Source organism: Morchella importuna (genome assembly GCF_003444635.1).
Source record: "Morchella importuna strain M04M26 chromosome Unknown Morimp01GS017, whole genome shotgun sequence".
Lineage (NCBI taxonomy): Eukaryota > Fungi > Ascomycota > Pezizomycetes > Pezizales > Morchellaceae > Morchella > Morchella importuna.
The window spans coordinates 120,399-138,481 of NW_025763414.1; the positions used below are offsets into that span (position 1 = coordinate 120,399).

Sequence of the window (18,083 nt, forward strand, 5' to 3'; positions counted from 1 at the left end):
TCACCGGCCTGGGATCTTTCACGCATACCGCACATACAGCCACTCAGCAAAAGTGTTCGTGATATAGTTTTAATGTCGGTGCGCAGTGTGGCGCACCCGTAATACTGATGTTATTAAAGTTGAGATTCAAAACAACGATAAATATATAATATAGTTCGTGACTATATATAAAAAGAGGATAGGTTATTGATCTTATTCTTCATTAACTTGGGCGCCATTGGTCACTGGGAAGGTCTTCTCTTGGGGGTTCTTGATGGCCCACCGCGGTTACATATGGAGAAATGTCTTACTCCGAAATCGGAATCACGAACACTTTTGCAGAGTGGCTGTACATTCACGGTTTAGAGTTCCCCCCCGTTCTTCTTCGTATTACTGAGAGGCCTGCCGTTTGTGGTATACGTGTCGATTAGATCAGCGGCTTTAGATATGTCTCATACATCCCGCCACAGCCGGGATTTATGCCGCAGTTGAATGGTTGAATGTCGGAACCGGCACCGGGTAGATTGCGGTGCCGGCGTGGGCATGGCGCAGGTTAGTCACAACCCATCACTCGCACGTACCCTGCGGCAATCTACAGCGTTCGGCCGAGATCTGTGTTGGTTCCGCTGCCGTAGTTCTAGATATCATTTCTCCCGCTGGAGTTGGTTAACTACATGTACATACATGTACTTTCTTCATATGTATACTATACATGTATGTATATATACAAGTATGTCTCGGTAGTGATGTGATGTAGCAACGCGTGTAATATCATTGACTGCTAGAATATACAGGGTCATGTTATGATACAGAGATGAAGAATGGCCGCTTGATATATGGGTGTCTGTACTAAACAAAACTATAGTTTCGGGCGTTTGCACACTCAAGCTTGTAAAGAGACCATATTCGGGGAATATTGTGAGTAGTAGAAAGCTCAATCCCGTACCCGGTAGGTACATAGCACTGGCTAGCTCTGTCCCAAAATCTATTGACCGCAATGCTCTCGGGATATGCCGGAGCTCTGAGTGCAAGGAGCTGAAGGGTTACATTATTTTAGAGTATTAGTGGTATGACAGTAACATGCACTTGGCATTTGACATTCACCCTCATGATCAGCTATATGCTAGGCCTATCGCAACTAGGCAATTTGTTAACTATCTGCCCTTTGCCATTACTGCAGCAGCAGTCAATTTTTATCCAGCTCAAAGTCTGCCTATCTCTTCCTCTTTTGCAAATTATATTATGCTTGCATGCTTTCGTTTCGTTCTCTGGAAAGTAGGAGAAGTTTTCTTCTCCAGCCCCTCTAGAGTAAGAATAACCGTATATTTAGCTTTCGTAGCCCTCTGTCCGCCAAATCTTTTTTAATTATAAAATGGGAACATGCTATGGCTTTATTCTCGGTCTCCCTGTTTAAATGGAACCGCGAAGTTACGTGCGGTTGCTGTAATCTTTGGTGTGTTAGTGTCTCCTTTGAATGTGTGGTTTTTCTTCCTCTTTGTGTATATGTAGCTTTTCTCCTTTGTATATAGTTTATTCTTTTATTCTTTTGTGTTTAGTTCATTTCGTTTTCTCTCTCTATATATAATTGATTTTCCTTTGCCAATGACTCATTGTTTTCTCTCATCTGAGTACATGTATCCCACTTGCACGTTGCGGGGCATGTTGGGCACCAAAAACGTGTACTGTCCCGCGGGGGGGGGCAGGATACGTGACAGTAGATTACGTATTGTTGGGTGACAAAAGATCTCGTGATTTTGTACGAGGTCATGACTCTACGACCACAAAAGATATAAAGAAGATATTAATATGGCCAGAGAGCTAAAGATTGATAGAACATATCTCCTAGGTATGAATCCCGATTGCCGGCTTTGAAGATTAGTCTTGTAGGTAATTTCTGCTGGTTGCTATGCGAAAATCACAAGAACTTTGTCACCTCAGAATATGTATGTTACAACTGCGGACTTATGGCAGGTGGCGTGACAACTTGTCCTCAATTTGTGTTGTATAAATATAAATGCTCTAGTTATAGTCCTATCAATACATCATCGGTCTCTTCTCTCATCCAGTTGTTAGTGTTTCTTAATAGACATCAGAACACCCACAGCCTTACAGTACTTATAAAGAACTCAGAGAAGCAGTGATAACAGACCCGTTTTTGGAATCCTCCTCATGTAACGGTTTAGCATATTTGGGTTAGACTTGAAACAGCATCGTAAGAAAACCTATCCTCTCGTAATATATATTCATCGGCCTCAATCAATTATAAGTCATCTCATAAACTACACTGCTGCCACTACTATTGGAGCGAATTAGTTGCAGATCTAGGCTGACGTATGAGAATACAGGCAGTGCTAAAGGTGTTTGTTGTAAGTTAGAGTTTGAGGTGTCGCCATTAAAGTCTAAACTAACAACGACGACGAAAACCTGAAACAGCCAAGTATTTTCATTACAAGAGCTCGTTATCGACCCTAAAGCTGCTATAAATCTTTATCTATCATATCTATGTTGAACGGTACCTAACAAGCATGCCCGAACGCACTTGGTAGAGAGGACTGACTTAAAGAGATTCATAGATTATCACTCGGGTTTCGATTACAGTGTTTTAACGCGATGTTCCCACCCACCAAGCTAGCGCCACCACGATAACAAACACCAAACACCAGTTCCACACCGCCTACAACATCTGCATCTGCCAATCTCTGCCTTTGGATGCGAGTCATGCGGCCCGCCATGACCGCGGCACGAGTGATATCCTGTGACAAAAAAAGAGCCAGACCCCGCGCGTGCGGCTCTCGGCTATGCCGCCCTGACAATGCGTTGCCTCGGGTACTCTCCAGAGAGTACGGAACAATTCAAATACCAATTAACTCAACCTCCCATTGCCCGCAAGATTCCCACCCATGCGTTCCGACCCTCCCATTCCCAGCCTGCCCACACATCATGAGCCCAAACGGGCCGAAGGAAGGGGAAAAACAATAAAAAGCGGCGAATAGTGCATCTTAAGCACAAAAGCTGCCGATCGACCACAGAAAAAAAAAAGAGAGAGAAAAAAAAAACAATCCCCCAAAACATACAGCGTGTTTCCTGTTATGTGATCTATCGCCCGGCGCCCCCCAACTACCGGCTGGCTGACTGGCTGACATGATCCACACGTTACAGATTTATGACGTCCGCACACATTCTGGCTAGCTGATTGCTCTATATAATACGTATGCCCTATCTGGGCCCGACCCCCCCCAAGCCTCGCCTCACTATATTGCAAACAATCGGTGAGGGGGCCGGATCAGAGGGGAGGGAAATGCTTCCCGACCTACCTCGAGCGTTCGCTACCCGCGGCCACATGCAACATCCGGGATATAATGGGCGGCCGATGGAGGGAGGAAGGTTCTTTATATCGCGCACGCAGCAAGTCACGATACCGATCCCGGAGGATTAGCCGCATTCGCCATTGCTCTAATCTAGGTGTCTGGCTGGTCGATGTCCCGATTAGGCCGGCCGCGGCCCCCACGGTATATCAGACGGACAGCTTCGATGCGGAGTGGAGAGGGGAATAACTAATTGATATGATTGCAGATCAGGGTCTGATGGAAAGTGGGGGGAGGTTCTGGATCGGGGTTCAACGACGTTAACTAGCTTGGGCGGGTTGTGTCATCGGATATCACTCGGATGCAGGACAGTTTCTGTTGAGGTCAATGCTAAGCGCCGGCACGGAGGATTACGAACTACGCAGCAAGAATGGCGGAGTTATTTATGCCTAAAGTATGTTATAAGAGAATTCATTTTAATCAGGTAGTTCTTATGGCGATTCTACGGGGTGTTTAGTATTTGCTAATTAGTCTATAACTAGGCAATATGCCGGCGTTTCCTTCTCACGTTCGGACAGCTAACGCGGAAAGGTAATCTACGCTATAAGAAATTTTCTCATCATTTTTTCGCCAAAGGAATGCATTCCCAGGCTAGGGAACCGTCCGAGTGAAAAACTGGAACGGCTGGTCCCGTTCTAGTTCTACTCGAGCCTTCTAGAGTGACATCCAACAACAAGCCATATTGCTATAAGGTCTGGTTTCTACTTAACTCTACGAAGCTTGGTCATGTGATCCACGAGGCTACCGGAGGGGATCAAAGTTAGATTCCTTTAGAAGAAAAATAGGCATCATTATAATACTATGTTATGGCAACGATATTGAATTATCATATAAACTCCCAGTTTCTGTGGTAATTTCACATGGTCATTTTTTCGGTTTCCTTCCTATTCTATACTGATGTCCCGGTGCCTAGAATAGCATTTTCGGAGTTGTCGAGGTTGATTGTCGTCTATTAATGGCGAGCTCCGAAAATTACTTAGACCAGCCGCCGCTGTACCTATATTCATTTAAGCGTAAACACTTAAACACCTGGTACCCGTCCCTTAAAGCGGGTCAAGTTTGACATTTTCTTGTGGGGAGAAAGAAGTAAAAAGATATGGCTGATACTAGCTAACCGTTGACCGTTATCTTATCTAGACCAATCTCCTAAGAGATAATCGCCAACCTAGCTAGGCGGCCCGACAGATTAGTAAATTTAGTATGAGAAAATGTCGACATTAGATAGACTAATCATGGATAGAGCCAGAAGAACGGATTATTAGTATTGATGGACATCTGTTCTGCGCATGCTAGCGGTGAATGCAGGTACGTGTTCCGTGACAGCTGTTGGGTCAGTCTAGGATACATACACATTCGACCAATTATTGTATTTATGCTTACGTAAACACGAGCAAGCTAGGAGACCCCATGAGCTTGCAATTGATCAAGCATGCCCGGCCTGTAGACAGTACCTGGTTTACACACTCTCAAGCGGAGGCCTCTGCTACTTGGGGAGGCAGTCCCGAAGATGACCGCGTACCGAGGAACACCCGAATTCCCGGATGTTAGAGCTCGGAACCGGGATGTAGGTATTCTGGTACATACATGTACCCGATGAGATGATACTGATGTGTGGTTGTTACATGTAGTAAGTCTGTGTGTGTCCCTAGCGTATAGATTGAAATCTCAGCTAGCTGCTTGCATGTTCCCTGAAGACGACCTCGTCGACAGGTACCAAAGGTTTCCTAAAAAGACCCAAGGCAAGAATAGCCTCGAGAAGAAAGATCTAGCTCCCTAGAAAGAAAAAAAGAAAAAAATGGGCATGCATATACCTTAACCTGGAACCCAGGTCGGATGCGTGAAATCGAGGAGCGAATGGTCTAAAGGGGCTTTTGCCATTCTCTCAATTACGCGGTGTTTAGGAAACAATGCTATTGTGGTGGAATATGTAATGTTAGGTATGGATCATGGATTCTGACTCGCATCCGGTGCCTACGTAATATACACCTTTGTATTACAATCGAGCTAACAATGAGGAAATAGATAAAAACTTTCGAAATCAGTCTGCCAAGATTATCTCTCCGGCATGATCCGTGAGGACTGAGAACTGCGTATTTGGTCAATGGGTTCAGTGCGCATGCCAATCGCAATCTGATCCCTTCGAATAAATCATTTTTTGTTTAAGGATTTGCTATCCATTGAATATATTCTCTGGGAGAAGAAGTCTCGTCCAACATTTCTGTATTCTGACGTGTTTTTGATAGGAAAAGGGAAGAGTCGTCGACGGCATGTGCAGCATGGCATGGGTGCACAAAATCCATAAATACCATTAGCAGGAACCCACAACTGCCAAGGGAAGTCAGCAGACAACTACCGGACAACTTAACCCCGCTATTCTAAAGGCATTGCTTCCCGAGCCCGCTACATCGGGTGGTACTCTAATCAGACGGGGGGGACGGTGCTAAAACCAAGTTTCACATCTTGGACTTGGAATGGTTTGAAGCCTGAAACAAGATATTTATCAGAGCGTATGACCTGATGACGGATAGACCGTCTGGTAATGTTCTACGCAGATCTCTGAATGAAAAGGATCGCCGTCTAGTGCATAAGGACTGACAACATGCATATAATAGATCCATCTATACCCACATCAATATAGCTATAGGCGTGTTTACGTGATAAAAAACATGACTTGATAATCAGCTGTTCAACTGGGGCGAACAACCTTGATATTATATTGTAATCCTCTCAACCCCCCCCCCCCCCCAACCCCCGGGGGGACAGACCATATAAACCCCCACTGACGAGCGAGTGCAAGAGCTTAGAGGGCTATTGTCAAATCGCATATGGATACACTGCCGGTAGACCTCACTGGTTTAACCGGCCATACGTCCAGAAGTTTGGATCGTATCGTACACGTCAATTTGCAGCTGCATCTGGGTAGCGTAGCCGCTCAATATGCGATCTCATTTTCGCTTTCTTTATATTCGATCCTCGGGGGGAAATTTCTTTTTTGAAATCTTTTTCTTTACTACGACTATATGCCAAAGATGACAGGTCCAGCCGAGTAGAGGATCAATAACTACATGAAGGGAGTACATATAGTTGGTGCCAACATATGGAAGATAATGAAACCTCCTCGCCCCCCCCTCACTGTTTATAAACAGAGCTATTTCCATTATATATTGGAAATTTTATGATTGGCATTGTTTTAGGTTAGCTCGTTTGTTGGTTACTACTTGGCTAGCTTGATATCAAATCAAGCTTTCCATTGTTCGCCCGACGGGCCGGCAGGCAAGCATCAATTCGCAATTTGTGCACTTCTGTTGGTTGATAAAATATACCATGTCGTATTGGACTAGGCTTCAAGTCACGAGCCATGATTCATGCCTAGATTGGGCATAATTATATAGCCCAATAATCCTATTAAGGACCTTTTCCTTTTGGTGTTATTACGCACTCTCCGTCGGGGAGGTACTGGTCACACCTCACATCAATTCGCGATAGATTGGAACCCTACGATACAGTAAGATGGAGATGTTACTCGATGGCGGGGAAAGAAATTTGGGGAATCCGGCAGGCAGCAGCTAGAAAGAAGGCGGGAACCCATATGCGCGTATGACGCCTAAAGTAAATTGATTGTGAGTCTATTTATCTTCAACATTCCATATGGGCGACAATACTACATAGTGAGCTCTTGTTTGTTACGCCGGCGAAATGTGTGATGCCATTGATGCTTGGTCAACTGCGCTGGTACGACTAGAACCATGACAAAGAGCCAAGGTGGACAGTGATGGGTTTCTCGTTTTCTTGGTCTGAAGTGGTACTTTGCTACGATGCCGGCGACTTTGATGTTTGGATAATAAGGGTTGTATCTCATGAGGATAGTTATAGTTATGGAAGGTAGTGGGCTCATGAACGTCATTGCACATAGATATCTTCCACAATACCTTCCTTTCTGCGGAGACTCGTCCGCAAGACACTCATATATTGCAAGGTTACAATCTATGCCTGACCCACGTTTTTCCATTTCCGACATACGAGTACTCTTTTCAGCTCCCCAGGTAATGGAATAATGGGTGTGTGTCGATCATGATGAGAAACTCTGTAACACACTGTCGTATCATATCAGACTATGACTGCAGAAGCAGTATTTGGAACATGAATGCAAGGCCTTGCTTGAAATGTCCAGAGAAAAGACTGCTTCCCAGCGGCACTGTCTCTTATCTCCAATCCCTTTCGGTAACAACTTTAACCTCAACCCACCGCAAAAACCTGCGCCCTGTAAACCTTTTGACATGGTCTCACTTTCCCAATATCGTTATGGAAGAAACCTTCTACCAAAATTCGGTGAGTTGATCCAAAGAGTAAAAGTAAGGCTGGGAGAATCATCCCTCCAGGCCCAGTGTGTATTTTGAGGTATTTCCTGGTCCATTCACCGATGGCCGTGCATCTGATACACTTGAGAAATACCTTGCAGGCAGCGCGTTTAAGATCCATTCATACATGGTTATCCAGGAACATCGCCTGTCAAAAAACATCCTGACTTAGCCTGCTGCCGATAAATCCCTAGTGTTAATACCCCCATAAAATATCCCTTGCAAATGGCCTTGACCGAGGCAGATTCCGAATATCCTTTCGTGTAGGTATGTACGTATTGGGGAGAAGTGGGAGCAGGGATGATAGCTCAAACCGCGCGGGGCAAAAAAAATCAGACCACAAATTTCGATGAACTGCACAAATCCAGAGCACCGGGCAAAAGAAATTTGGCTAAGGGGGGGTAAGAGCGGAAAAAAAGTCACGCCATAATCAGGTGGCCTTTTTTTTTTCTTTCTTTCTTTCTTTCCCTCAGATATGAAGGTTGGTATTAGATTCCATCCGGGGGCACAGTGCACCTATACCAGATGCAGGGTCAGACCATAGCAATATCTTGATTTCTAAGATCTTCATTGGTGTTCTGTCGCGCCGGCGCTCTGGATCCATAAAGACGACGGTGACAAAGGATGGTTCTGGTAGGGCTGCTGCGGGACGCTATGCGTCTACTCTATCTCGGTGTTCAAGTTTGCCGTACACAAGGGACGGATGAGATGTCAGAGTAGATGTGGAGTAAACTGTAGTCATCCGTGGTTGTCACAATTGGGAAGTTATGTGTGGAACTTCTAGAGCCCCCATTCCTTGAGGTTAGAAAATATTGCTGGACGTGCTCCAGTGGGTCGTTTTTGAGGTGACTTTTGTTGCCTCGACGCCATAGATTCACAGCCAGCTGAGGTTGTTGTGTTTCTGCTTGTACAGCTGTCAAAATCATCCGTTCGAATCCGGCTTCATTCAGCCTTCCCACCCCTCTGGTTTACTTTTGCTTGTTCGTTTCCCGAGAACTCGTATCATAACCTCCTAATTCTGGTATTACCCGTCGGCCGAGATTCTCCCACCCAGTCCATTACAAAGAACCAGTGTGTCTCTGAATGTGCGTTCGGGATCACGTCGCAAGCCTCTTTGAGAACGCCACCTGAGATCGATAAGCGTAGCGAACCCAACGGAGGCGTTTGATTGTGGGAGAGATTTGTTAGATCAGTATCCAAAAACGCATGCAGAGTTTCTCACATCTCACGAGCCTCTGAGTGCTCCATGCATCAGGATCCTTCGGCATCAAAAGCGTTTGCAGCTAACCCCTTTCCTCTTGCAGGTGGATTTCGTGGCTGCTTGTCTGGCTGCCATTGATTGAGTCGCACCATTTACCTCCGAGCCTCTCTATTTCGGAGAGACAAACGTGAAGAAAGATAAAAGAAAGGAATAGCGAGGAAGAACGGGATTGGGATAGAAAAAGGCAAGGGAAAAAAAGGAAAGGAAAAAAAAGAAAGGAAAAAAAAAAGAAGGGAAAAAAAAACTAAAGAAACTAAAACTAAAAAAAAAAAAACTCCCAGCTTCCGGGTTTCGCAATCTACCAAATCTCATAGATTTTCTTCCTTATTATTCTTCTCCTTCCCCATCATCATACTCCTCATTTTTACTCACCCATCCCACTTTTTGCGGCAACCCAAAATCCTAAAAAATAAATATATAAAAAAGGAAAAGAAGTTTGTGCGACAACCTGTACTCTACAAAAGTAGGTCAGGCAACTTGAACCCATCAGCTCATCGCATCTGTTGTAGAGGCCAAAGGGCAATCAGGCGGCGCTAGCAGGAAAGCAGTGTGATCGGGTAACATTGGGTGATTTCTCTCTCTCCAGTTTCCATATATACTACTTCAACTGCGTCCTTCCCACCCACCCCGCATATCATTGTGCACGCGGAGACCCGGTTACAATCTCCACTACAGACAGCTCTACCTATCCAAAGTTGTTATTGTTCTCAGCAGTTGTCTATATAAACGGTTTCTAGCAGCTACGAACATCGTAAAACAGCACGGAAAATGACTGTCATGGAGGGTACCGACCGTCAGGAGATCGTCATAATAGGTGAGAAAATTTTCCTCTTGATTTTCCCAATGTTGTTAAATTCTGGGGGGGTTTTTTTTTTAATTCATTAATTGCATGCTAAATTCTGGTTACATAGGCGGTGGCATTATTGGTTGTACGACAGCATATTACCTGACAAGACATCCTGCCTACGATCCATCGAAGCATTCCATAACGGTAATCGAGGCTACAAGAATAGCTGGTGGAGCATCTGGAAAGGCTGGAGGACTTCTTGCAGTATGGGCGTATCCAAACAACATTGTTCCCCTGAGCTTTAAGCTACATCAAGATTTGGCACAGGAACATGGTGGTGAAGAGAATTGGGGTTACAGAAAGGTGTCGTGCGGAAATTTGGAAGCAACGGGCCGAGGGAGGAACGAGCTGGAACGATTAGGTGGACAAGCTGGAATGTCATTGGGAAAGAGGAGCGGAGAGAAGGGGAGGAAGGTCACCAATGGAGGAAGGAGTGCGCTTCCCAAAGACCTAGACTGGATACTGCCAGATCTTATCAAGGGATACGAAAAGATGGGAGGAAGTAAGGAAACAGCACAAGTGCACCCTTATCAGTTCACGATGGCTATGATTCGTCTTGCGGAAGAACAGGGCGTCAAGGTCATAATCGGATCTGTTCAAGCCATTAACTATGCTGAAGCCAGTCCATCGCCCACCCCAATCACTCCTCCAGCAGAAGACAATAGTTATTTGTCGGGTCCACCATCTCCAGCGCTCTCGTCGGTATCTTTGGGTTCTTTTTCATCAGGCCGTAGTACTCGTCGAAAGGTAAAATCAGTAACATACAAGGATCGTGAGACGGAAGAAATACATACAATTCCATCTACAACAACCATTCTTGCGGCAGGACCATGGACTTCAAAACTTTACCCTTCTGCTCCGATATCTGGGCTACGAGCACATAGTGTTACCATTACCCCGGCCTCACCTGTTTCGGCTTATGCTTTGTTCACCGAGATAACTATTCCTCCTACACCACCATCTCCATCATACCGGTATCATTCATCACGGAATATCCAGGCGGAACCGGTATCTCCAGAGATATATTCACGCCCAAATAATGAAATATATGTTTGTGGTGAAGGGGATATGGAAGTGGAGGTTCCCGAGACGACCGCAGACGTGGAAGTGGATGAGAATCGTTGTGATGACCTGATAGCTCAGGTCAGCTCTATATCGGACCATATTCGACTTGGACGGGTAACAAGAAAACAAGCTTGCTATCTGCCAATTCTAAGTGTGGGTGGCCATGGTGGACCTTTGATCGGTGAAACGGGAACTGAAGGCCTCTTGATGGCTACGGGCCATAGTTGTTGGGGTATTAATAATGCGCCGGCCACTGGAAAATTGATAAGTGAAATGGTCTTCGACGGAAAGGCCATTAGTGCAGATATCGGCCAGCTGGATCCACGAAGGATACTGTGAGTTCGATAGAAGAGAAAGAAGAGATGTGCAAACCGGATTGACACACCACTCCACTCCGCGGCGCACAAACATTATTTCAGTTTCCCTTATTACTTGTCTTCTTGGATTGTCGTTGTTGAAAAACTGACAATCAAATATGGATGAAGTTTCACTCTTGGATTATTTTTGGTACGCAATCAGACGCGGAAGAGAGGCGTCCGCGGTTTCTGCATCTATACCAGGATTGCGATATCTGAAAAAGCCGCGGCTCAACCGTCTCTGTCGACAACTACACCAAGGTGTTTAGTTTTTTATTTAATTTCTCATACTACCCTGAACAAAAATTTCCTTTGTTGGCGGAGGGGTGTGTGTTGGGGATGACATTATTATCTAGGGTTCTCAATGCGTTTTCCCATCCTTTTTTTTTTTTTTTAGCGATTTCCTTTTTCATTTAGTACACTGCTTTCCATCTGATTCTCGTTACGCGCATGGTTCACGGAGCAGGCTGGGTTGTTATCCTTTTTATTCTTTCCTTATTTCACTTACTACTATCTTACCTCTATTACATTGACACGATTCACATCACTTCCATCTGTTAAATTTTTCATCAAACCACTCCACCTTGGCTGGCCAGGAATGGTTTCTTCTTCTAGCTCGATATCTAGTTCCGCTTTTTTTATTCTTTCGTTTTCTGGGATAGGGAACGGACGGCGATGCCTTTTCTGAGTTTTATGGCTATTGGTATTGGTTTCTACACTGTCAACAATTAACTGTTTATGGGCGTGAAATGATACGATGAATGGAACTATTCATGTAAATTATATAACCAATCACGGGCCGAGATGTTTACCGACAGGGAAGCCGCTAGTAAGGCTTCGTTTACATTTAATCCCACGAAACTGTGAAAACAAAAAGGGGTAATATTGAGCTTTGGCTCTTGAAGTGTTTGTTGCGGTGTCTCGTTGCAACGCAACATGATTGGCGGACCAGGATGACAGTATCCAAGTCAGGGTTGTGATTGATCATAGGGAATTCCGTATTTGTTCCAAATGCATTCTGGCGACTTGAATTTCATATATTCGTTAATATATGATTCGAAGATGGATCCAAATTTAAATGTAGCCCCATATCTACATTACTACACTTCGAACCCTTACAATATATTCTTGGACCACAGACGTGTATCTGTAGTTAATAATTAGTGGTACGCACACCCACCCATTAATTAAGTCCTGAGAATTCTTGGTAGCAACGACCTCACAAAATTTCTGAGGACTTAATTTACGCGCGAGTATATATCATATTAATTCACCACTACGAGAGGTGCATGTCTTGCTGACATTCCACATTCCACAGGCCTGACATTCTATCATAAAGTGTACATACCAATTACTTTATTCATAAGAAGAATTAAGTATAGAGAACTGACGTATTTAGTACTATTAATAATGGAAAAGTATTGTAATGCTATAAATTCAGCGCTGAATCATTGTCTGGTCGGAATAAGGAGATTGGTTGTTAAAGTAGGTGCTGGAAGATTATCAGTTGATTGTCTTGGCGTTGTTTGGTCGAGTGATAAGATGTGATTGAAGTGAGCACCTAACTCTGGGATTGGAAATCATGCAAGTCCCCATCAAAAAATTTGTATCAGTAACAGCTTATGTACTTTCAGGCTTATTTAATAGGCCACTCGAATCACATGTAATACAAGGGTTGCAGGACTTGTGTATAAATGGTCAGCCGGAGTATCCACATCATGCTGTTGCTTTTCTGGGCTCATCATGCATAGCCTGGTAGAGAGATGCCTCGAAATGAGCACTAGTCGAGGGTATAGGGGCATATAAAGGTGTAGTTAGACACTGACAGCTGTTTTGACACCTAACCCTGGTGCCAAGCCGACCCTCACTGAATTATTGTCTTGGAACAACTCATCATGTAGGTACTGTGCTGTAATATTCGGGAAATGTGTAATTTGGAAAATAAATAAAGAGTAATGTACACGAAGAAACAACCCTAAGTTCGCAAGCACCACTCGTCACAAACGTATTGCAAAGAATTAAGAGAATATACTTTCCATAAAAACACCCAAACGGATCCCAATCAACTTTAAATCATGACAAACCCACCCAGACCGTCCAATCCTCCCCTTATCCCTCCAACCTCTACAATCCCCTCTTCCCGCCCAAGCTCGTAACTGTTTATACTTCCGTCAACATAAACCATCATCAACCTCCATCTTTTTCTTCCCCATACACCCAGACCTCCACCTCTTCCCCTTCGTCTCTCTTGTACTGGGCTCACTGCAACTCCTAGCAATACTGATGGGCGTCTTTCTCTTCCGCGTTCATTCACTTCGTCTTCACGGGGAAGAATAGTATCTAGACGCATACCGAATATGTCTCCGACACGGGTTAGTCGGAAGATTGCAGCACGTCCTTTCTGGGAGGCGGCGATGACGAGGGAAAGGTCAGGAATGCAATGAACCATATTGAGGCGGTCGATATCACTAAAATATTGTACAGTCGGGGGTTGGTTTTGCTGATGAAGCGGAAAAAAGCAGACTACATTGGGTGTGAGGTATGGGGTAAGTGTAAGGAGTTGGCAATTCCGTTCTGTTGTTGAGAAGATGAAAGAGACCGGAGGCTAGGTTGTTTATTAGATTGCATGTTCCGTATTAGAATGAAAAAGGTTCAGCACAAACCTGCACAGGCTTCTCCTCCCCTTCGTCCTCATCTGCGTCATCATACTCATCATCTCTATCTCCATCGTGTGCTTTTCGTCTTTTTCCATTATCATGAGCTCTGCCAGTCTCACACGATTTGTCGCCTTCTCCTTCACTATCCTGAACAAACTCAACAACGCGCACAGGTCCAATTGTATCGAGAATATTATCGCGCTGTTCGCCATCGTCTTCGAGACCGGACCCAACATCTGTAGTGCCAACGACGGAAGCAGGAACAGAATGGTAAGTCTCTGCTGTTTCCTCCTGAGAGTCAGTTGCGGTCGTAGATGCACTGGTATCGGTCTCGCTCCCTTCCTCAGTTAAAAGTTCGACATGTCCTCCTCCGGGAACTATGAAAACCTGAACTTCATGGCCGTCTACATCCTCGCTACTTTGGTGTGACTCATCATCCCCCTCCTCCTCATCCAAATAGTCATCATAATCATCAGAGCGTTCATCGGGCATAAAAATACGAGAAGTGCTCTGATGGGCGGTGTGTGGTGATATATCCCATGCACGAGCTTCATGGAAACGTGGGTTCGTCGGTGGATCGTAGTAGTCTGTGGGGAGTGTCTGAATACCATGGATAGTATTCTTCCGGGGTTCTCGACCAACCTGCGAGGGAATAGGTTTTCCAAGGGCTTCGTAGATGTTTGAGACTGGTTTAAAGGCTTGAGGCTTTAGGAATAGCACGGACCAGCCCATACTAGGGTAGAAAAAAGGCAGTTTAGTGTGTGTACCTCGTAAACGAATATTGGTAAGCAGGTGTCCTTCAAGAGTATGGAATCTTACGAATGAAACCCCATTTTACACTTCTCTACAGCCCGCTCCGTGGTCACATCCCACAAAATAACAGTCCCATCGATAGATGTCCCCACTAACCAACGCCCGCTTGGGTCGCCCAAGAATGAGATGTTTGGAATATTATGACCGTGACCAATGAGTGTCTTAACTGTTTTATCCTTCAATGGGGACTTTTTCCCACGCCTGCGTTTACAGCCTGCACATATAGAATCATCCTCCGATACATCACTATCATCCGGGGACCGGGACTCTGCTCGTCTCCTCCGGCGACGTTTCCGGCCTCCATTGTGCGACCTTCCGCAGTCTTCATCCCCGAGTACTGATTTCTCTTCTCCCTCCATATATTCGTCCTCATCGTCCCTTTCTCCTTCTTCGAGATTCCGGCCAATTGCCAATTCGAATACTGAGATTTGATGTGTGTTCGCGCTCACTGCTAAGAGTCGCCTCTCCTTGTGCAACGCAACGCCCCATGCACTCTTGCCGACACTTAACCGGAACGCGATCCTTCGTAGGTCGCGAGTATACCACGCACAGACATCTCCATCGTCATGAGCACTGACTAGAACCTCTTCAAAACCGAGCTCGCCAACGGTGAGGGAGTTTATGGCGTGTGGGTCTTGGGGATCGATGAACCCCGCGGCAGTCGGCGAGGCCGCGGAGGTAAGGGTTGTGTAGGGTGTTGTCGTCGGAATGGTCTGATATGGATATTTCGGTGCATAAACACGGATTGTGGAACGCACTGCTATGAAGAGATAGTTATGGCGTTTGGATGCTGCAACCTAAATATGGGTGTGAAAATATTAGTTATAAATTCGGTGAAGTTTGGGAAAGGGGGGGGGGGATTTACCACATTGTTGCGCCAGTAAGAAACGTCATCGAGCTCACTTTTTGTGGCGCCATGGTCAGTTTATCACACAATTGCTAATGTGTGGGCGAGATTGGAATGCTTACATCTATGGAATCGATACATCATGTTAGTGCCAATGCTTTCTCTTGCAGAAATCTGGGAATTCGTGAATACAGAGTGGAAAGAGAGAGGCAGAAATACCTTCTGTTCTCCAAGAAACGAAACGTCGACCGGCTTGTACGGTTGCAAATTCTTATTTGCCATGATTTATTTGCTCCGCGGCCGGCAGAATCGCATAACAGATAACAGAATACACCTTTTCTGGGGGAACCGGTTTATCCAAGAGCGAGTAGAGAAAGCTCTGAGACAAGCAAAACACACAGGGACAGAGTAGATAAAGATTTAGGTGCGATTATAATATACGTACAAAGCGATCCTCCCGGAAGGTTATGGGGTTAGCAGGAGTGGAGAAGACAAGGTGGGTAGATATTGAGGTAGAGGGAAAGAGGAGTGAGTGCAGGTAGACGGAGAGGTAGGGCCAAGCAGGGAGATAGGCTTCACAATGAGAAACCCTGTAAAAAAAAGTGAGGACCAACAGCTTTCGAGACCGAGATACAGGGAAGGCGAGGGGAATGAGGTAGAAGTAATGCTGGTTGATGATCGATGGTGGAGGAATAACACATCAAATGCGTGCAAATGGTTGTAGCATCAATAAGGTTTAGGGTTCAATTTAGCCCCCAATTAATTTCAGAAGAGAACGGCGATAATTGCGAGAACGGAAAGTGATATCAATTGGCGATTGGGGAGAAGTGGTGGTCAGGTGCCCTTTCCGCATCAGACAATGTCCAATACGGCAGAACGGGTAACTAGGGGTGAAATCTGAGCTCGCAACGGCTCTCGTTATACGTTTGTAGATACTGATCTATGATGGTATGTGCATAATGTCCTAACTCGTAGGTAGAAAATATATGCGGTTGTCCGTCTAGTGTGTGTAATTCAATTAAGTGGAGACATTGCTCAGTTAGAATCAGGTTGCTACATGGCATACATGTCCATGTACTTGTACCTAACTAGATCTATAGAGTACTTATTCTGCTGTTTCATGTGCCTCTTGTATCAGTTCAGTGGCGCCCGCCAGTTGCTATCTTCGCCATTTATGTAATACATTAATGCTAGGTACGTACTCGCATATCAAGTATGTATTTGCGCAACCAGCAAAACACACACAGAATCCAGAGAGCTTTCCCATCTCCCCTGAAATTATGTGTCTTCTATCTAGACACCTGAAAGACTCTACAGGCCACTTTTAGGCCATATCTACAAAGAACAAGCCCTGAAGGTGAAATGTGTCTAAAAGGGTCCTTTTATGGCACCTTTACCAGTATCTCAATTGGACCAAGAATTTGAAGCATGGACCTCCTTTATCAAAATTATACTACACTTGGTCGTTGATATTTTGGTTTAGGTGTGGGGCTTTTTATGAGTTGTTGAAAACCTCGATTTTTGGTGTGTTTTGCTGGTTGGGCAAATACATAATTGACGTGCGAGTACATATATGCGCCGTGCGTTGAAGATTCACTCATAAAAACAGAATCGTGCTCACGGTAATCCGATTTGATGAGCTGTCTGATCTGCATATATCGTTATGGTCTTCAATACACGAGCCATGATCGAAGTCAACGCAGTCTGTAGCTTCGAGTCGAGCCTTTACATGGCCACATGCACATATGTACCTACATGATGATCGTCGATATTAGTATTTAAACCTACATAGAGCAAAAGAACCTATGGTAGTTCCATTTCTACGGCGGCCGGGTTCGTTGGAGATAAGTACTATAGCTAGTGTAAGTACAGAATTTAGCTATAGAGGTATCTGTTAACAAGATACAGGGTTTCTCTCCTCGAACGTTGGTTTCGTAGGGATGGAATTTTGCTAGGGTGAAATCATGACTCTACACATGTACTCGTATTTCTCTGACATTTGTGGACGCGACTGATATTGCATGCCATACAAAAATACGCCAAGCTCATGATTTTGGTGTATGCAATAATGGCCCAGTTCAAAAACGTCAGAGAAATACTAGTATGTACTCTACATGTACAGCGACAGGTGATAAGTGATGGAACGCCCTGAGAGCACAAACACCAAATATTGGTGGTATTTTACCAAAACAGGTATCGCTGTGTTCCATCACTTATTACCTACCGCTGTACATACATGTACCTACATGATATATTGGCCAGTCTCGATGCATATGCCACACACGGCTACATACACTAGAATCTAGTTACCCGGAGGATTTCTCAACGGCTGACGTCGCCCTGCATATGGCATTGACTGCTGTTTTATTCTTAACACACTTTAGAGCTAATTAGCCGCTCTCAGCGCAATACTCCAGGCAAACTTCGACATCTGCACCTATGTTGAGGCAGGTACATGTATGGCTATTCAGATATGTGTGGTAACTATCACATGGTCGGTTTTTGTTAATAGGTCCTTATGGCTAATTAATCGTA

General features: G+C 44.9%; 4 protein-coding genes across 4 annotated transcripts; 3 read left to right on the forward strand and 1 right to left on the reverse strand.

The window, feature by feature from the left end:
- Positions 1–3,456: 3,456 nt before the first annotated feature.
- Positions 3,457–4,855, forward strand: LAJ45_05945 (uncharacterized protein; the record flags this gene model as incomplete). The annotated part of the gene is made up of 8 exons (XM_046115513.1): positions 3,457–3,488; positions 3,553–3,738; positions 3,827–3,852; positions 4,187–4,194; positions 4,258–4,376; positions 4,518–4,533; positions 4,585–4,649; positions 4,744–4,855. 8 exons carry the CDS (start codon positions 3,457–3,459, stop codon positions 4,853–4,855), a joined length of 564 nt encoding a protein of 187 aa, XP_045971097.1.
- Positions 4,856–4,885: 30 nt separating this feature from the next.
- LAJ45_05946 (uncharacterized protein) lies at positions 4,886–6,019 on the forward strand (the record flags this gene model as incomplete). Its single annotated transcript, XM_046115514.1, has 7 exons — positions 4,886–4,908; positions 4,973–4,979; positions 5,173–5,281; positions 5,367–5,385; positions 5,796–5,818; positions 5,873–5,880; positions 5,957–6,019. 7 exons carry the CDS (start codon positions 4,886–4,888, stop codon positions 6,017–6,019), a joined length of 252 nt encoding a protein of 83 aa, XP_045971098.1.
- A 3,712-nt stretch (positions 6,020–9,731) lies between these two features.
- Positions 9,732–11,214, forward strand: LAJ45_05947 (uncharacterized protein; the record flags this gene model as incomplete). Its single annotated transcript, XM_046115515.1, has 2 exons — positions 9,732–9,777; positions 9,875–11,214. The coding sequence occupies 2 exons, from the start codon at positions 9,732–9,734 to the stop codon at positions 11,212–11,214; spliced, it is 1,386 nt and encodes a 461-aa protein (XP_045971099.1).
- Positions 11,215–13,299: 2,085 nt separating this feature from the next.
- Positions 13,300–15,830, reverse strand: LAJ45_05948 (uncharacterized protein; the record flags this gene model as incomplete). Its single annotated transcript, XM_046115516.1, has 6 exons — positions 13,300–13,836; positions 13,895–14,621; positions 14,708–15,498; positions 15,567–15,603; positions 15,671–15,672; positions 15,768–15,830. The coding sequence occupies 6 exons, from the start codon at positions 15,828–15,830 to the stop codon at positions 13,300–13,302; spliced, it is 2,157 nt and encodes a 718-aa protein (XP_045971100.1).
- Between the last annotated feature and the right edge of the window lie 2,253 nt (positions 15,831–18,083).